A 16,157-nucleotide genomic window follows, 5' to 3' on the forward strand; every position below is an offset into this window, starting at 1 on the left:
CCTGGAGAGGCAGGAGAGGAAGTGATGAGTTCCATCCAGTCTTCTACGTAGACAAGGCTTCAGATGTTTTATAATCTGAGACCACTCTTGAAGTGAGTCATTCAACTGTCTTGTTGCAAAGCAGGTCTCTGGTACCTTGAGAGAGGGGTTGTTCCAAAAGAATATTTGACAGAATTTTTGCCTGGGGCAAGGGCCATTTCCCATTCATATGGAAGTGGAGAAATGGGCTCCTTCAGAGGCTTTTGTCAAGAAGCAGTACAGGATTTTCTCAGTATTTGATCTGGAGAGTCTGAGAACTTTGGCACTATTACTGTGGAATATTTGGACTTTTTGCACCGAGTAGGCTGAAACAAGTAAGACAATACATTTAATCCAGGTACCGCATCCTGCACACCTCAGATAACCACATGTGGTGACCAGTTGACTAGAATGTTTGTGTTCTCTGTCTGGGTGGTAGTGGTGGGTGTGTGGGGTGTTCAGTCCCTCAGTCGTGTCTGACTCTGACCCATCAGACTGCAGCACGGCAGGCTTCCCTGTCCTTCACCATCTCCCAGAGTTTGCTCAAACTCATGTCCATTGAGTTGGTGATGCCATCCAACCATCTCATCCTAGGGCTGAGTGGATGGTCAACTGGCCCCCAGCCCAGGCTGTCCTCCTCCAGCTCAGGGCTTCCCACCCTCTCTGAGCCCCAGTGTCTCACAGGAAGAAGCCTGTTCCTTCCTTCCTTATTGAACTGGGAACACTAAACACAAGAGGAAGTTCTGTGTCTTTACCTGTTTGTACCTCAACCCCTCCAAACATGCAGTGCCCAGGTGCACGTTGGTACTGACTGAACTGTCACCAGACAGGCATTCAAATCCTGGACTCAGGAGTGGGGACCTGAGAACAGTGTGGAGTTTCCCCCTTGATCCTTTCCCCATCATTTTATAAAATCTCTGTACCCTCCTGTAAGATGCATTACTAACTTTCCGTAAACAATCTTGTTGTACTAACAGGTCTTCTCTAGGAGACACACAGGTAACAAAGTGATGTCGGTATTTTTTGCTGATACAGCACAAGTTATGACTCATCTCAGACAGAGGTCACAGGCTCACTGTCTGCTCCTGACAACAGCAAGTTACAGCCTCATTCATGGTGGGGAATGAGAACCATAAGGGGTCCTCCCTGCCCTTCAGCCTGCAGCCCACCTGTTCTCTGATGGGCAGGAGCCTGACCCTGGTTCTCGTGGTCAGTGTGCTCTTAGAGAACATGGTAGGAAACGAATGGTCCATGATGTGACACCAGACCCCAAACCCACATGAAGTCATTCAAAAGAGAATGGATACTAAGGCCACTGTTGGATTCTAAAAAGGTGATGTGAGTGTCACATGCCGCAGTGACCTCAGAACACCAAGACAGGTGTCCAGCAGGCAGATATAAAAACATCCACAGGTTCCCGGAGCAGAAGTCAAGACTATTCAAAGGCTTCTCATCTGCTGGGTCCTGAGGGCACAAGAGCGGTACAGTACCAGGTGCTCTGTGACCCGCACAGAGGCTCCTGGCATAGGTTCAGGGGGAGGCCCAGGATGGGGGAGACGGCAGACTGTCTCCTCCCCTTACTCATCTCACCCTGTCCTGTGTCTGGCTCTGGTGCAGGGTGGGGGATGTACTGATTCTATCCCAGCCCTTACTCATCTAAGGAGGAGACAGTCCACAGGTAGCTCAACAAAATTCAGTGTGGTGAGGATTCTAATGAGGAATTAAATTTTAAAATGCTACTGATTCAAAATTTAGTGAACAGTAATTACTCACCCATGAAAAAGCATGAAATATTGCCATTTGCAGCAACATTGATGGACTTAGGGAATATTATTATTAGTAAAATAAGTCAGAGAAAGATAAATATGATATCACTTATATATGGAATCTAAAAATAATACAAATGAATCTGTATACAATATAGAAATAGACTCAGATGCATAGAAAACAAACTTACAGTTGCCAAAGGGGATTGGGAGAGAGGGAAGAACAAATTAGAAGTATAGGATTAATAGACACACTGCTATTAATGTGTCAAATAGAAAACAACAAGGAATTACTGTAAAGCACAGGGAATTTTATTCAGTATCTTGTAATAACCTGTAATGGAATATAGTTTAAAAAAATAACTGAATGACTATACTATATACCTGAAACTAGCACATTATTGTAAATCAACTGTACTCCAATATATTTTTTAAAAATTGTGAACAATTCCCACCTGGTGACATGCCAGAAAAATTTGGAGGGAGGCGTGTTTGAGAGGATCCTGATGAAAGAACAAGAATTTTTTATGTAAATCTAGCTGTGATTTGAATTTGATCAAAGATAGTTTCAAGGAGAATCTTTCATTCCCAGGTCATTAAAGTGAAGCTTGGTGTGAGCAGAAGTTTGAGGGTCACATGGAGGATTCCTTTTGGTGGGACGTGTGACCACAGAGCCCGGGAGGTGGTGGTTTCCTTGCATCCAGCCTCTCTGACTTTCTCTGTCGTGTGTCTGTCTCTGCTTCCCCAGCACGGAGCCCGGTATTTTCCCACTTATCATCTTCTCTCCAGGGACTCTGGACCATCCGGGCATACAAAGCTGAACACAAATTTCAGAAACTGTTTGACGCACTCCAGGATTTGCACTCAGGTATGTCAGTTTCTGGAGATGATTTCAGAGATGAGATTTGCTGCCTTCTGAGACCTGACCTTCTCAGGGGGCCTGGCTGCTCCTACCTCTCTCTGTGTCACCCCTATCCCCCTCTGCACACCTGCCTCCCCACCCTTCCTCTCAGCATCCCTCTGTCTGTCCCTCCTCCCATCACCCATGCTTTTCTCCCCTGACTGGCTCGCATTGTCCTTGCGTCACTGTGCCCTGTAGACTTCTGTCTCTTTAGGGCAAGAGTCAACAAACTTTTCTTTTTTTGTGAAGATCCAGATAGAAAATATTATAGGCTTTGTGTGCTATACTGTGTCTGTTGTAACTACTCACCTTTGCTGTTGTAGCACAACACAGGCAAAGATAATACATCAGAAAATGGCTGTAGATGTGTTCCAATGAAACTTTATTTACAAAACCAGGTGGTGGCTGTTCTTGCCCTCCAGGCTGTGGTTTGCTGACTCTTTTCAGGGCATGGAGAGTGGCAAATGTGATTGAGGAAATAATTTCTTGATTTGCCTCCTACTTGATTATGTTTTTAATCAGTGAAGTTTTTTCCCTAAGTAGAAAATTCAGAATTTCCTCTAAGTCTATAAAATCCAAGTCAAACTTTCCAATCATTATTGTATTTTGACAATAAAAATGGCATTTTGAAAGTCACATGAAGATCCTGTTAGCTGCTGGTCACATAAACTCTGGCTCCTAAGAATAAACACCACAGGACCCTGTAGTGAAGGCAGAAGGTGCTGGAATCAAAGTGTGAGCTGTGCTGTCTGCTGTGTGAGAGCTGGCAACAGTCGGCCCTGTGAGAGGATGATCTTCACGCTGAGGCCCAGCACTGCAGGAAAGGCACTGATGAGGCGATTTTCCATCTTCCTTCTTGTGATCCTGTTTCTGTTGATAACCTGTGGGTTGATGTTTTCAATGCACGCTTCCTGGACTGATTCCTGTGTGTCGCATACATTGTCTTGTGTTAGAACCTAGTTTTCTGGAATCTTCAGGTTCCTTGGGTGTGTAACTTTGCTGTTCTACCTGTGTAAAATCTTCTGTAGCTCAACTGAGAAAATGTTCTTCCTCATGAGAAGCAGCTAATGCGGTTTTTCTGTGTATGTATTGCACTTACTATGGTTCACAAATGCAGAGGCTTGGTTCCTGCTTTTGACGACGTCCCGATGGCTCGCTGTGTATCTGGATGTCATCTGTGCCATCTTTGTCACTGTTGTTGCCTTTGGGGCCCTGATCCTGGTACAATGTAAGTACAGATGTGAATATTTGTGATATGGTTACAGTTTATAGCTTGTTTGTAGTTATTAAACTCTTGTCATCTTGTCTAATATATACACTCTTTGGTTCTAATGAATTGTATTAAAGTGTCTGCAGTATGTAACTCCACAGTGAGGTCCTTGTGAAGTCATTTGTGTCTTGATGAGGACTTTTATCTGTTTTTTTCATTTACTTATTTATTTACAGTAGGTCCTTTTTTCGGCCATTTAAAAAAAATTGATTGGCTTATGGTTGATTTACAATGTGTTAGCTTCAGGTATATAGCCAAGTGAATCTGTTAAACATATATCCACTTTTTTAAAGACTCTTTTTCCGTACCCCATTAACATTGGGGTGCATGTATATTTTTAGTTATTTGCATTTTGATTAATACTTCACATGAATTGTCCTTTAGAAAAGAATTTCTGGTTTTGACTTTAGGAATCTTCAGGAGCAAAGACCAGGTATGAACGTGCCTGCTCCAGCAGACCTGTGGTGCCCTGGGCCCCTGCCATTCTTTCATTTTTATTTTCAGTTTTATTGGGGTATAGTTCATTTACACTGTTGTCTTAGTTTCCAATGTATATAGCAAAGTCAATCTGCTATGCATATACATATATCCACTCTTTTTTAGATTTTTTTCCCAGGTAGGTCATTACTGAGTTCTCTGTAATTTACAATAGTTTCTTATTAGTTATCTATTTTAATATTTTATATATAGTAGTATGTATGTGTCAATCCCAGTTTTCCAATTTATCCCTCCCCTCCCTTATCCCCTGGTAACCATAAGTTTATTTTCTACATCTGTTACTCTACTTCTGTTTTGTAGATAAGTTTATTTGTAGCCTTTTGTTATATTCCATATATAAGCAATATCATATTCTGTTTTTCTCTGTCTGACTTACTTCACTCAGTATGAAAATCTCTAGGCCCAGCCGTGTTGCTGCAGATCAGATTAGATCAGATCAGTCTCTCAGTCGTGTCTGACTCTCTGCGACCCCATGAATCGCAGCACGCCAGGCCTCCCTGTCCATCACCAACTCCTGGAGTTCACTGAGACTCACGTCCATTGAGTCAGTGATGCCATCCAGCCATCTCATCCTCTGTCGTCCGCTTCTCCTCTTGCCCCCAATCCCTCCCAGCATCAGAGTCTTTTCCAATGAGTCAACTCTTCACATGAGGTGGCCAAAGTACTGTGGTTTCAGCTTTAGCATCATTCCTTCCAAAGAAATCCCAGGGCTGATCTCCTTCAGAATGGACTGGTTGGATCTCCTTGCAGTCCAAGGGACTCTCAAGAGTCTTTCCCATGAAGTGATGGGACCGGATGCCATGATCTTCGTTTTCTGAATGTTGAGCTTTAAGCCAACTTTTTCACTCTCCACTTTCACTTTCATCAAGAGGCTTTTTAGTTCCTCTTCCCTTTCTGCCATAAGGGTGGTGTCTGCATATCTGAGGTTATTGATATTTCTCCCAGCAATCTTGATTCCAGCTTGTGTTTCTTCCAGTCCAGCATTTCTCATGATGTACTCTGCATATAAATTAAATAAACGGGGTGACAATATACAGCCTTGATGTACTCCTTTTCCTATTTGGAACCAGTCTGTTGTTCCATGTCCAGTTCTAACTGTTGCTTCCTGACCTGCATACAAATTTCTCAAGAGGCAGTTCAGGTGGTCTGGTATTCCCATCTCTTTCAGAATTTTCCACAGTTTATTGTGATCCATACAGTCAAAGGCTTTGGCATAGTCAATAAAGCAGAAATAGATGTTTTTCTGGAACTCTCTTGCTTTTTCCATGATCCAGTGGATGTTGGCAATTTGATCTTTGGTTCCTCTGCCTTTTCTAAAACCAGCTTGAACATCAGGAAGTTCATGGTTCACATATTGCTGAACCCTGGCTTGGGGAATTTTGAGCATTACTTTACTAGTGTGTGAGATGAGTGCAATTGTGTGGTAGTTGGAGCATTCTTTGGCATTGCCTTTCTTTGGGATTGGAATGAAAACTGAACTTTTCCAGTCCTGTGGCCACTGCTGAGTTTTCCAAATTTGCTGGCATATTGAGTGCAGCACTTTCACAGCATCATCTTTCAGGATTTGGAATAGCTCAACTGGAATTCTACTACCTCCACTAACTTTGTTCATTGTGATGCTTTCTTTTTTTTTTTTTTAATTTTATTTTATTTTTGAACTTTACATAATTGTATTATTTTTGCCAAATATCAAAATGAATCCGCCACAGGTATGCATGTGTTCCCCATCCTGAACCCTCCTCCCTCCTCCCTCCCCATACCATCCCTCTGGGTCATCCCAGTGCACTAGCCCCAAGCATCCAGTATTGTGCATCGAACCTGGACTGGCATCTCGTTTCATACATGATATTTTAATGTTTCAATGCCATTCTCCCAAATCTTCCCACCCTCTCCCTCTCCCACAGAGTCCATAAGACTGTTCTATACATCAGTGTCTCTTTTGCTGTCTCGTACACAGGATTATTGCTACCATCTTTCTAAATTCCATATATATGCGTTAGTATACTGTATTGGTGTTTTTCCTTCTGGCTTACTTCACTCTGTATAATAGGCTCCAGTTCCATCCACCTTATTAGAACTGATTCAAATGTATTCTTTTTAATGGCTGAGCACTCCATTGTGTGCTTTCTAAGGCCCACTTGACTTCACATTCCAGGATGTCTGGCTCTAGGTCAGTGATCACACCATCGTGATTATCTGGGTTGTGAAGATCTTTTTTGTACAGTTCTTCTGTGTATTCTTGCCATCTCTTCTTAATATCTTCTGCTTCTGTTAGGTCCATCCCATTTCTATCCTTTATCGAGCCCATCTTTGCATGAAATGTTCCCTTGGTATCTCTGATTTTCTTGAAGAGATCTCTAGTCTTTCCCATTCTGTTGTTTTCCTCTATTTCTTTGCCTTGATCGCTGAAGAAGGCTTTCTTATCTCTTCTTGCTATTCTTTGGAACTCTGCATTCAGATGTTTATATCTTTCCTTTTCTCCTTTTCTTTTCACTTCTCTTCTTTTTACAGCTATTTGTAAGGCCTCCCCAGACAGCCATTTTGCTTTTTTGCATTTCTTTTCCATGGGGATGGTCTTGATCCCTGTCTCCTGTACAATGTCACGAACCTCAGTCCATAGTTCTTCGGGCACTCTATCTATCAGACTAGGCCCTTAAATCTATTTCTCACTTCCACTGTATAATCATAAGGGATTTGATTTATGTCATACCTGAATGGTCTAGTGATTTTCCCTACTTTCTTCAATTTAAGTCTGAATTTGGCAATAAGGAGTTCATGGTCTGAGCCACAGTCAGCTCCTGGTCTTGTTTTTGCTGACTGTATAGAGCTTCTCCATCTTTGGCTGCAAAGAATATAATCAATCTGATTTCGGTGTTGACCATCTGGTGATGTAATGGTACTATTTCACCTTTTGTTATGGCTGGGTAATATTCCATTGTATGTATGGTAGCACATCTTCCTTATCCATTGGTCTATTGATGGACATTTAGGTTGCTTCCATGTCCTGGCATTGTAAATAGTGCTGCAGTGAACATAAGGGTGGATGTATCTTTTGGAATTATGGTTTTCACTGGATATATGCCCAGGAGTGGGATTGATGGATTATATGGTAGCTCTATTTTTAGTTTTTAAAGGCACTTCCATATTTTTTCCATAGTGGCTTTACCAGTTTACATTCCCACCAACAGTGTTGGAAGGTTCCAACTATTTATTTTTTTGATGATGGTCATTCTGACTGATGTGAGGTGAAACCTCATGGTAGATTTTTTTTTTTCATTTTTATTTTCACTGTAGTTTTGATATACATTTCTCTAATAATTAGAGATGTTGACTATCTTTTCATGTGTTTTTTGGTCATCTGTGTATCTTCTTTGGAAACTGTCTCTTTTAATCTTCTGCCCATTTTTTAAATTTTGTTGTTTATTTATTTATTGATATTGAACTGCATGAATTGTTTGTATATTTTAGAGAGTAATCCCTTGTAAGTTACTTAGTTTGCAAGTATTTACCCCCATTCTACGGGTTGGACTTGGTATTTTTTATGGTTTTCTTTGCTGTGCAAAAACTTTTTAAGATTAATTCCATTTGTTTATGTTTTATTTTATTTTCATTACTGTAGGAGGTGCTGCAGTTCATGTCATAGTTCTCCATATGTTTTCATATAAGAGTTTTGATGTGTCTGGTCTTAAATTTATGTCTGTAATCCATTTTGAATTTATTTTTGTGTATGGTGTTAGGGAAGTTCTAATTTTATTCTTTTAAAATTAGCTGTTTAGTTTTCCCATCACCACTTATTGAAGAGACTGTCTTTTCTCCATTGTATATTCTTGCTTCCTTTCTCATAGGTGACACAGGTGCATGGATTTATCTCTGGGCTTTCTGTCCTATTCTATTGATCTGTATTTCTGATTTTGGTGCCACTAGCATTTTCTGCCACTTTCAGTTACTGTAGCTTTGTAGTATAGTCTGAAGACAGGGAGAATGATTCCTCCTAGCTTCATTTTTCTTATTTGTTTTTCTCAAGATTACATTGGCTATTCATGGTATTTTGTGTTTCCATACAAAATGTAAACTTTTTTGTTCTAAATCTGTGAAAAATGCCATTGGCAATTTGGTAGGGATTGCACTGAATCTGTAGATTGCTTAAGTAGTTTGTTTGTTTATAGTAAGTCTTCATGGATATCTTTTATCTTTCGTTGAATGGGTTGAGGTCTACATAACTGTAGCAAGATGACCTTCTGAACATTCCAGGTAGTGTCCTGTAGTTGGATAGAGAGAACCAAGTTTACTATTAAGCTTTCTGTACAGTTTAGGTTTTAGGTTTTAGCTTTAGGGCTACTTGGACCTCTTGGTTGTAGGGGTCTGGTGTACTGGTGTGAGAAAGAGTCTCTGCAGCCAAAACAGTATCCTCACTGCTGTGTGGTCCCAGATGAGCAGTTGTTGGAATGTGTGGCATGAATTCACCATCCTTCACTATTCCATAGCAATAACCCTGAATCACAGTCTTTAATAATGCAAAAATGAGAGTAATTTTTTAGATTTAAAAGCAGTGCCTTGTTTTGCAAAATCCATTGCCTTATTTTTGTGATTTCAACTGTGGCTACATTGGACATAGAAAGTGAAATTACATAATGATAATTGAAGCATAAGGACAAAAAATTGAACAATGACATCCTTACCTGTATTATACTGTCAAGTGTATCTCAAGCCAGGTGAGATTAATATGATAAAGGACGGAAATGGTAAGGACCTAAGAGAAGTAGAAGAGATTAGGAAGAGATGGCATGAATACACAGAAGAACTATAGAAAAAAGATCTTAGTGACCTGGATAACCATGATGATGTGGTCACTCACCTAAGCCAGACATCCTGAACTGTGAAGTCAAGTGGGCCTTAACTTCAAAGCATTATATGAACAAAGCTAGTGAAGGTAATGGAATTCCAGCTAAGCAATTTAAAATCCTAAAAGATGATTCTGTTTAAGTGCTGCACTCAATATATCAGCAAATTTGGAAAACTCAACAGTGGCCACAGGATTGGAAAAGGTTAGTTTTCATTCCAATCCCAAAGAAAGGCAATGGCAAAGAATGTTCAAACTATCATATAATTGCACTCATTTTGCATGCTAGTAAGTTTATATGCAAATTCCTTCAAACAAGACTTAAGCAGTGCATGAACCAGAAACTTCTAGCTGGACAAGCTGGGTTTACAAAAGGCAGAGGAACCAGAGATGAAATTGCCAATATTCCCTGGATCATAGAGAAATCAAGGGAATTCCAGAAAAATATCTGCTTCATTTATGTGAAAGGCTTTGACTGTGTAGATCACAACAAACAGTGGAAAATTCTAAAAGAGATAGGAATACCAGACCATCTTACCTGTCTCCTGAGAAACCTATATGCAAGTCAAGAAGAAACAGTTAGAACTGGACAAGGAACAATGGAGTGCTTCAAAACTGGAGAAGGAGAATGACAAGGCTGTATATTGTCACTATGTTTATTTAACTTATATGCAGAGTACATCATGCAAAATCCTGGGCTGGATGAAGCACAAGCTGGAATCAAGATTTCTGGGAGAAATATCAATAACCTCAGATATGCAGATGATACCACTCTATGACAGAAAGTGAACAGCCTCTTGGTGAAAGTGACAAAGCAGAGTGAGAAAGCTGGCTAAAAATTCAGCATTCAAAAAATTAAGATCATGATATCCAGTCCCATCTGGGGAAAAATTGAAAGCAGTGACAGGTTTTATCTTCTTGGGTTCCAAAAATCACTTCAAACTGTGACTGCAGCCACGAATGAAAAGATGTTTGCTTCTTGGAAGGAAAGCTATGACAAATCTAGACAGAATATTACAAAACAGAGATGTCACTTTGCCAACAAAGATCCATATAGTGAAAGCTACATTCTTTACAGTAGTCATGTAAGAGTTGTCAACAGATATTAAGAGTTGGACCATTAAAAAGGCTGAGGGCCGAAGAATTGATGCTTTCAAGCTGTGGTGTTGGAGAAGACTGTTGAGAGTCCCTTGGACTGTAAGGAGATCAAAACAGTCAATCCTTAAGAAAATCAATCCTGAATATTCACTGGAAGGACTGATGCTGAAGCGAAGCTTTAATACTTTGAACACCTGATGCGAAGTGCTGACTCATTAGAGAAGACCCTGATAAATGGAAAGATTGAAGGCAGGAGGAGAAGGGCGTGGCAGAGGATGAGATGATTGGATGACATCACTGACTCAATGGACATGAGTTTGAGCAAACTCTGGGAGATAACAAAGGACAGGGAAGCCTGGTGTGCTGCAGTCCATGATGACACAGAGTCAGACATGACTTAGTACTGAAGAACAACTTTGTTCAGTTCAGTTCAGTTCAGTTCAGTTTAATCGCTCAGTCGTGTCTGACTCTTTGTGACTCCATGGACTGCAGCATACCAGGCCTCCCTGTCCATTGCCAACTCCCGGAGTTTACTCAAACTCATGTCCATCAAGTTGGTGATACCATCCAACCATCTCATCCTCTATCATCTAACAACTTTGTTAGTTCTTTCTAAATTCATAGTATTTTTTAAAATTTACTTATTTATTTGGCTATACTGGGTCTTAGTTGGGGCATGCAGGATCTTCAGTCTTAGTTGTAACAGGCAGGACTTTAGTTGCAGCATGTGAACTCTTAGTTGTGGCATATGGAATCTATCTAGTTCCCTGACCAGGGATTGAACCTGGGCCCCCAGCATCAGGACCTCAGATTGATTGATATTGAACCACCAGAAAAGTCCCTCATAGTGTGTGTGTGTGTGTGTGTGTGTGTGTGTGTGTGTTTAACTTTATTATTGTCTTATACAACAGAAATAATATTATGAGTAACACTATCATTACATGCAAATGATTTAAATATTATAAAGGAGTCCTCTCACTACTGTGTATAAAATAGATAACTAAAAAGACCTAGTGTATAGCACAGGGAACTCTAATACCCTTTAATGACATATGTGGGAAAATAATTTTTAAAGAGCAGATTACATATATGTCTGGCTAATTTACTTTACACTTGAAACTAACACAACTTTGTAAATCAACTATACTCCAATAAAAATTGTAAAAATAAAGGAGTCTTCTTTGTAGAGTACAGAAGGATTTGTGTAAGGGGTTGAGAAGTAGACTGACTTTATCCTTCTTCTTCCTCATTTAGCTTTCGATGCTGGGCATGTTGGCTTGGTGCTGTCGCTCACCATCACGCTTACCAGTATGTTCCAGTGGTGCGTCAGGCAAAGTGTGGAAGTTGAGAACATGGTGATGTTTATCTTTCTGTTCTTAGCCTTTTCAAGTCTCCTTGCTGTTATATGACATAAAAGCAACTCTTATGTAAAATAATAAAATTTTTATTTTTACATGATTTTACAAAGTTTTTTACATTCTCCTCCATCTTCTTAAGGGCTTCCCTGGTGGCTCAGATGGTAAAGAATCCTCCTGCAATGCAGGAGCCACGAGAGACTCAAGTCCGATCCCTGGGTTGGGAAGATCCCCTGGAAAAGGGAATGGCTACTCCAGTATTCTTGCCTGGAGAATCCCCATGGACAGAGGAGCCTACCAGTCTACAGTCCATGGGGTTGCAAAGAGTGAGGCACAACTGAACAACTTTCACTTTCCATGTGCTTAAAATTAATGTAAAATAAATATATATACATATTTTTCTCAGTCATGTGTATGCCATGTCAGAAGGTTTTGTATTCATCACAAACTGTCTTCAAATCTGTAGGAGGGAGGTTCTGAAATTCTGGAGACAATATAAGCTAATTTCTTAGCAGCTTGTTTGTATTTGTTTCTTAATTGGTAATTCCTCATTTTTGGTAAAAGAAAATAATCTAGCATTTTGAAGTTTATTTAATTACTATGTTCCTCCACCCCTCCCCCATTTTATTATTTATTCTTGTGTGTGTTGAACACTAAATTTGCTGGCGGCCCTTCTTCCTGGTAGGATAGGCTCCCTCTCAGAATGCGCTCTCTAAGGTGTGGGGTCATGGTTGTTTAGAAGACCTTAATCATTGTGTAAATTATACACTTTTGAATATTTGTACCTTTTCCTAAAGGGAGAAAAACAATAAAAATGAAAAATTTCCATGTCTTTCTTCTAACAGAGTAGAAGTACTGAAAGTCACTCAGTTGTGTCTGACTCTTTGCGACCCCTTGGACTATACACTCCATGTAATTCTCCAGGCCAGAATACTTGAGTGGTAGCCTATCCCTTCTTCAGGGGAACTTCCCAACCCAGGAATCAAACCCAGGTCACTTGCATTGCAGGCGGATTCTTTACGAACTGAGCTATCAGGGAAGCTCATAACAGAATAGAAAATGACTGATTGTTAAAATGAGGTTTGATGACCATCTAATTCTGTTCATTTGTAACATGTGGCCCTTCTGTGGCCACACAGTACTAATTGGTATCCAAAAGTATTCTTTTCTTTGAAAAAAATCTTTTTTTTTTAAATTCAGATGTGAAAGGAGGATCAATAAAATTTTACCATGCATTTCTTTATTTTTTTTAACTTTAATATAAAATTGAAGGAAGTAGACGTATGTAAAAGTCTTGAAGATGATGAACAAGTTTGCAAATCATCCAAGGCCTCATCAGACTCCTACTTCTGTCCTTTGTGGATGCTGAGACCTGGGATGTTCTGAACCGTATAAAAGCAGAAGGTTTGATTTACAGTCTCTGAGCAGCCATAAACAAGACCCTCTGATACTAACTCATGTGATCTCATATGTGTTTCAGATGATTTCAGTAGAAAGGGTGATTGAATACACAGACCTTGAGAAAGAAGCACCCTGGGAACTTGAGTATCATCCACCTCCATCCTGGCCCAACAAGGGAATGATTTCCTTTAACTATGTGAACTTCAGGCATAAGTCGGACGGGCGTCTGGTATTGAAGAACCTGTATCCAGACTTTCACCCAAGACAAAAGGTTAGTTTAAGCCATTTGCCTTTTTAAAATCCAGCTAAGGATTTAGCACCACATCTGCTCTTGGCTTCTTTGTCAGTGTGTCAGGGAGACTCTGTTCCTAATGGATGCAGATTAGATCAGTGACATTGTGGGTGAATCTTTCTTGGAAACTGACCTTGGAATTGGGATGCCAGGAAATTTTTTCCCTGTGTTGTGAGCTCCATCATGATGGCTGGTGGGCCCTTCGATCCAGGGCTTCATCTTAGCCTGACCCAGGACACTATATATGACACCTGATTATTCATACAAAGTCTGGGACTTTTCATACAAATGTCTGGGATTATTCATACAAAGTCTTCCTGTTCCTAACTCCAATATCTCATTCCTTTCCATCTTTTCTTGTTTGTATTTCTGAAGTCTCCTCCTCCTCCAATGGTACCAACTGATTGCAGCCTCCTTCTCTGTCCCTTAGGCCTTCCTATAGCCTTGTCCTCCACTCACTCACACTGAGCTGCCATGCTCCTACCCTCTTCCCAGACTGCTTCTTTCTTTAGCACAGGTCTGATCCTTACTGGGCTGGGTGAGCTGCTGCTGGAACCATAGCATAGCCTCAAGCCCACTCCAGAAGGGGCCGTGGGGTGAGTTTGTGTCCACCAGAGAAGAGCCTCAATAATGACCCAGTCAGGAGTGAGCAATCATGGTATCAGTTGGAGGCAAGGTCTAGAGATTGGCCCAAAGTCAAAAGCAAATTGATTGGAGCAGAGAAGATCCGTGTGGGAGATGGCAGAGAGGCTTGTGACCTGGACTGATCAGCATCCATGTCTTCTTGTGATGTTCCTTCCACACTCAGTTTGAGGCCCTCAGCTGGGATCAGGACAGAATCTTGAAGAAGACACTAAGCCAAAACAGACAAGGTGTTAGGAGCTCTTCCCCACCGCCTTCTGCAGCCAGTGTGTCTGACACCCCCCACCACCCGCCCCGCACGCGGATTGTGTGTAGTTTCTCCCAAAGCACCACGTCCTACCTGTTCCCAGTGCACATGCTGCCTCTCAGCCTCAGATACCCAGGCCCTCCATTATCTGGATGGTGAAACTCTCTGCATTTTCTGAGTCAACTCGAATGCATCTTTGAGACCCTGAGTTCTTCCTTAGTGTCTTATATATTATTTTAAGGTAGCATTTATGGTACAGCCATGTTTATAGCAGCCAAAAGTTGATAGGAACTAAATCCTTACAATGAAATATTATTTGGCCTTTAAAAGGAAGAAAATTCTGACCTGTGGATAAACCTTGAAGACATCTTGCTAAATGAAATAAGCCAGATACAAAAGGAATGAATACTCTGATTCCACTTATGTGAGGTTCCGAGAGTAGTCAAATTCAAGAAAACAGGAAGTAGGATGGTGGTCTCCAGGGACTCGGGGGCGGGGGGTGGGGGGGTGGCATGGGGAATGGGGAGTTGTTTGTTTAATGGGTAAGAATTTCAGTTTTTCAAGGCAGAAGAAAAATTCTCAAGCTTGGTTGCACAGCAATGTGAATGTACTGAACACCAAACTATCCATTTAAAAATGGTTAAATAGTTAAATTTTATGTTATTTGAATTTTATCATAATTAAAAGATGGCACCTGTGGCATGCTTTGTAGTTTGGGATCTGTATCTCATAGTACTTTGAGGCTTTTTAAAATCAGGGAGCATCTTGTTTTCATATTTGTTCCCAGAAAGTGGCTTTCTGCAGGGCACAGAGAGAGTACTGAGGGACTGCTAGATGACAGGGTGAGTGAGTAACACAGGTGTGAGCAAGCAGGAACCAACGCGCGCACACACACACACACACACGACAACTCTGTAAATAACTGAAAGAACTGCTCTTTAAAACTCTTACCACCCCAAAGACCCATCTAGTGGAAAATAGCTGTAATTTAATGAATGAAACCCTTGTAAGATAAAAGAATATTCAACTTAATGCCTGAATGTTACCCAGAGAGCAGCTTCAGTTAGTCACAGGGCAAAAGCTGGTCTTAATTATTTCCAGTTCCATTTTAGATCAGGAAGAAGGTGAACTGCCGTGTCAGGAAAATATTAATCACGGCTCTTGATACAATCTTGTCCCTGAGAGCACTGTATGTGATGTTTACTCACTCTCAGACACCTTGTCTGTCAGATTTTCTGTTGTAAATGTAATTCTGTTCACCTGCACTTGTCTTAAATTTTCCCCAAAGCCATAAAATACGAATTATCTAAGAAACTCTGCAGTACAACTTAGGAATATAACAGATTCTTATTCTTCCTTCTTAAAACCTGCAAATCATAGGATTATTGAGATTCTAAAATGTTTGAGGGAAAATTGAATTTGGAGACTGAATTAATAACTGAATAACTTGACTTTTGATCTGTGCCTTGGTCCACTCTCAGTATCACTGTTAACTTCATTTCTGTGTTTGGAAATGATACCCAGGCAGTGTGTTCATGAATTGATTTCACTCCACCTGTGTATATCCCAGGTTCCCTCTCCTGCTCACCTGTCCCAGCCCCCATCATTCCAGGACACCCCTTTGGTGTTGGATTTGATTGAGAGAAGCTGTTGTTGGGAGGGGACAGGGGATGTGGGAGTGAGCCAGCACAGCAGAAGTGGGGCTTTATTCTCCTTCCCTCCTTTCCTCTTCTGTCCCAATTCCTGGAAGTTAGAATCAATAGGAGAGTACAGTAGGCACTATGCAGGGTTTTAATTCACAGAAGAAATGACAAGTGAAAATAAAGAAC

General features: G+C 40.8%; 1 protein-coding gene across 1 annotated transcript in view; it reads left to right on the forward strand.

The window, feature by feature from the left end:
* LOC129624243 (ATP-binding cassette sub-family C member 4-like) overlaps positions 1 to 16,157 on the forward strand; it is a 180,888-nt gene that overhangs the window by 105,175 nt on the left and 59,556 nt on the right. The window contains 4 exon segments of the mRNA XM_055541904.1: positions 2,533 to 2,652; positions 3,803 to 3,913; positions 11,646 to 11,746; positions 13,227 to 13,418. Of these exon segments, the coding sequence (XP_055397879.1) occupies positions 2,533 to 2,652; positions 3,803 to 3,913; positions 11,646 to 11,746; positions 13,227 to 13,418 (524 nt within the window).

The sequence above is a fragment of the Bubalus kerabau genome, chromosome 12, assembly GCF_029407905.1.
Source record: "Bubalus kerabau isolate K-KA32 ecotype Philippines breed swamp buffalo chromosome 12, PCC_UOA_SB_1v2, whole genome shotgun sequence".
Lineage (NCBI taxonomy): Eukaryota > Metazoa > Chordata > Mammalia > Artiodactyla > Bovidae > Bubalus > Bubalus kerabau.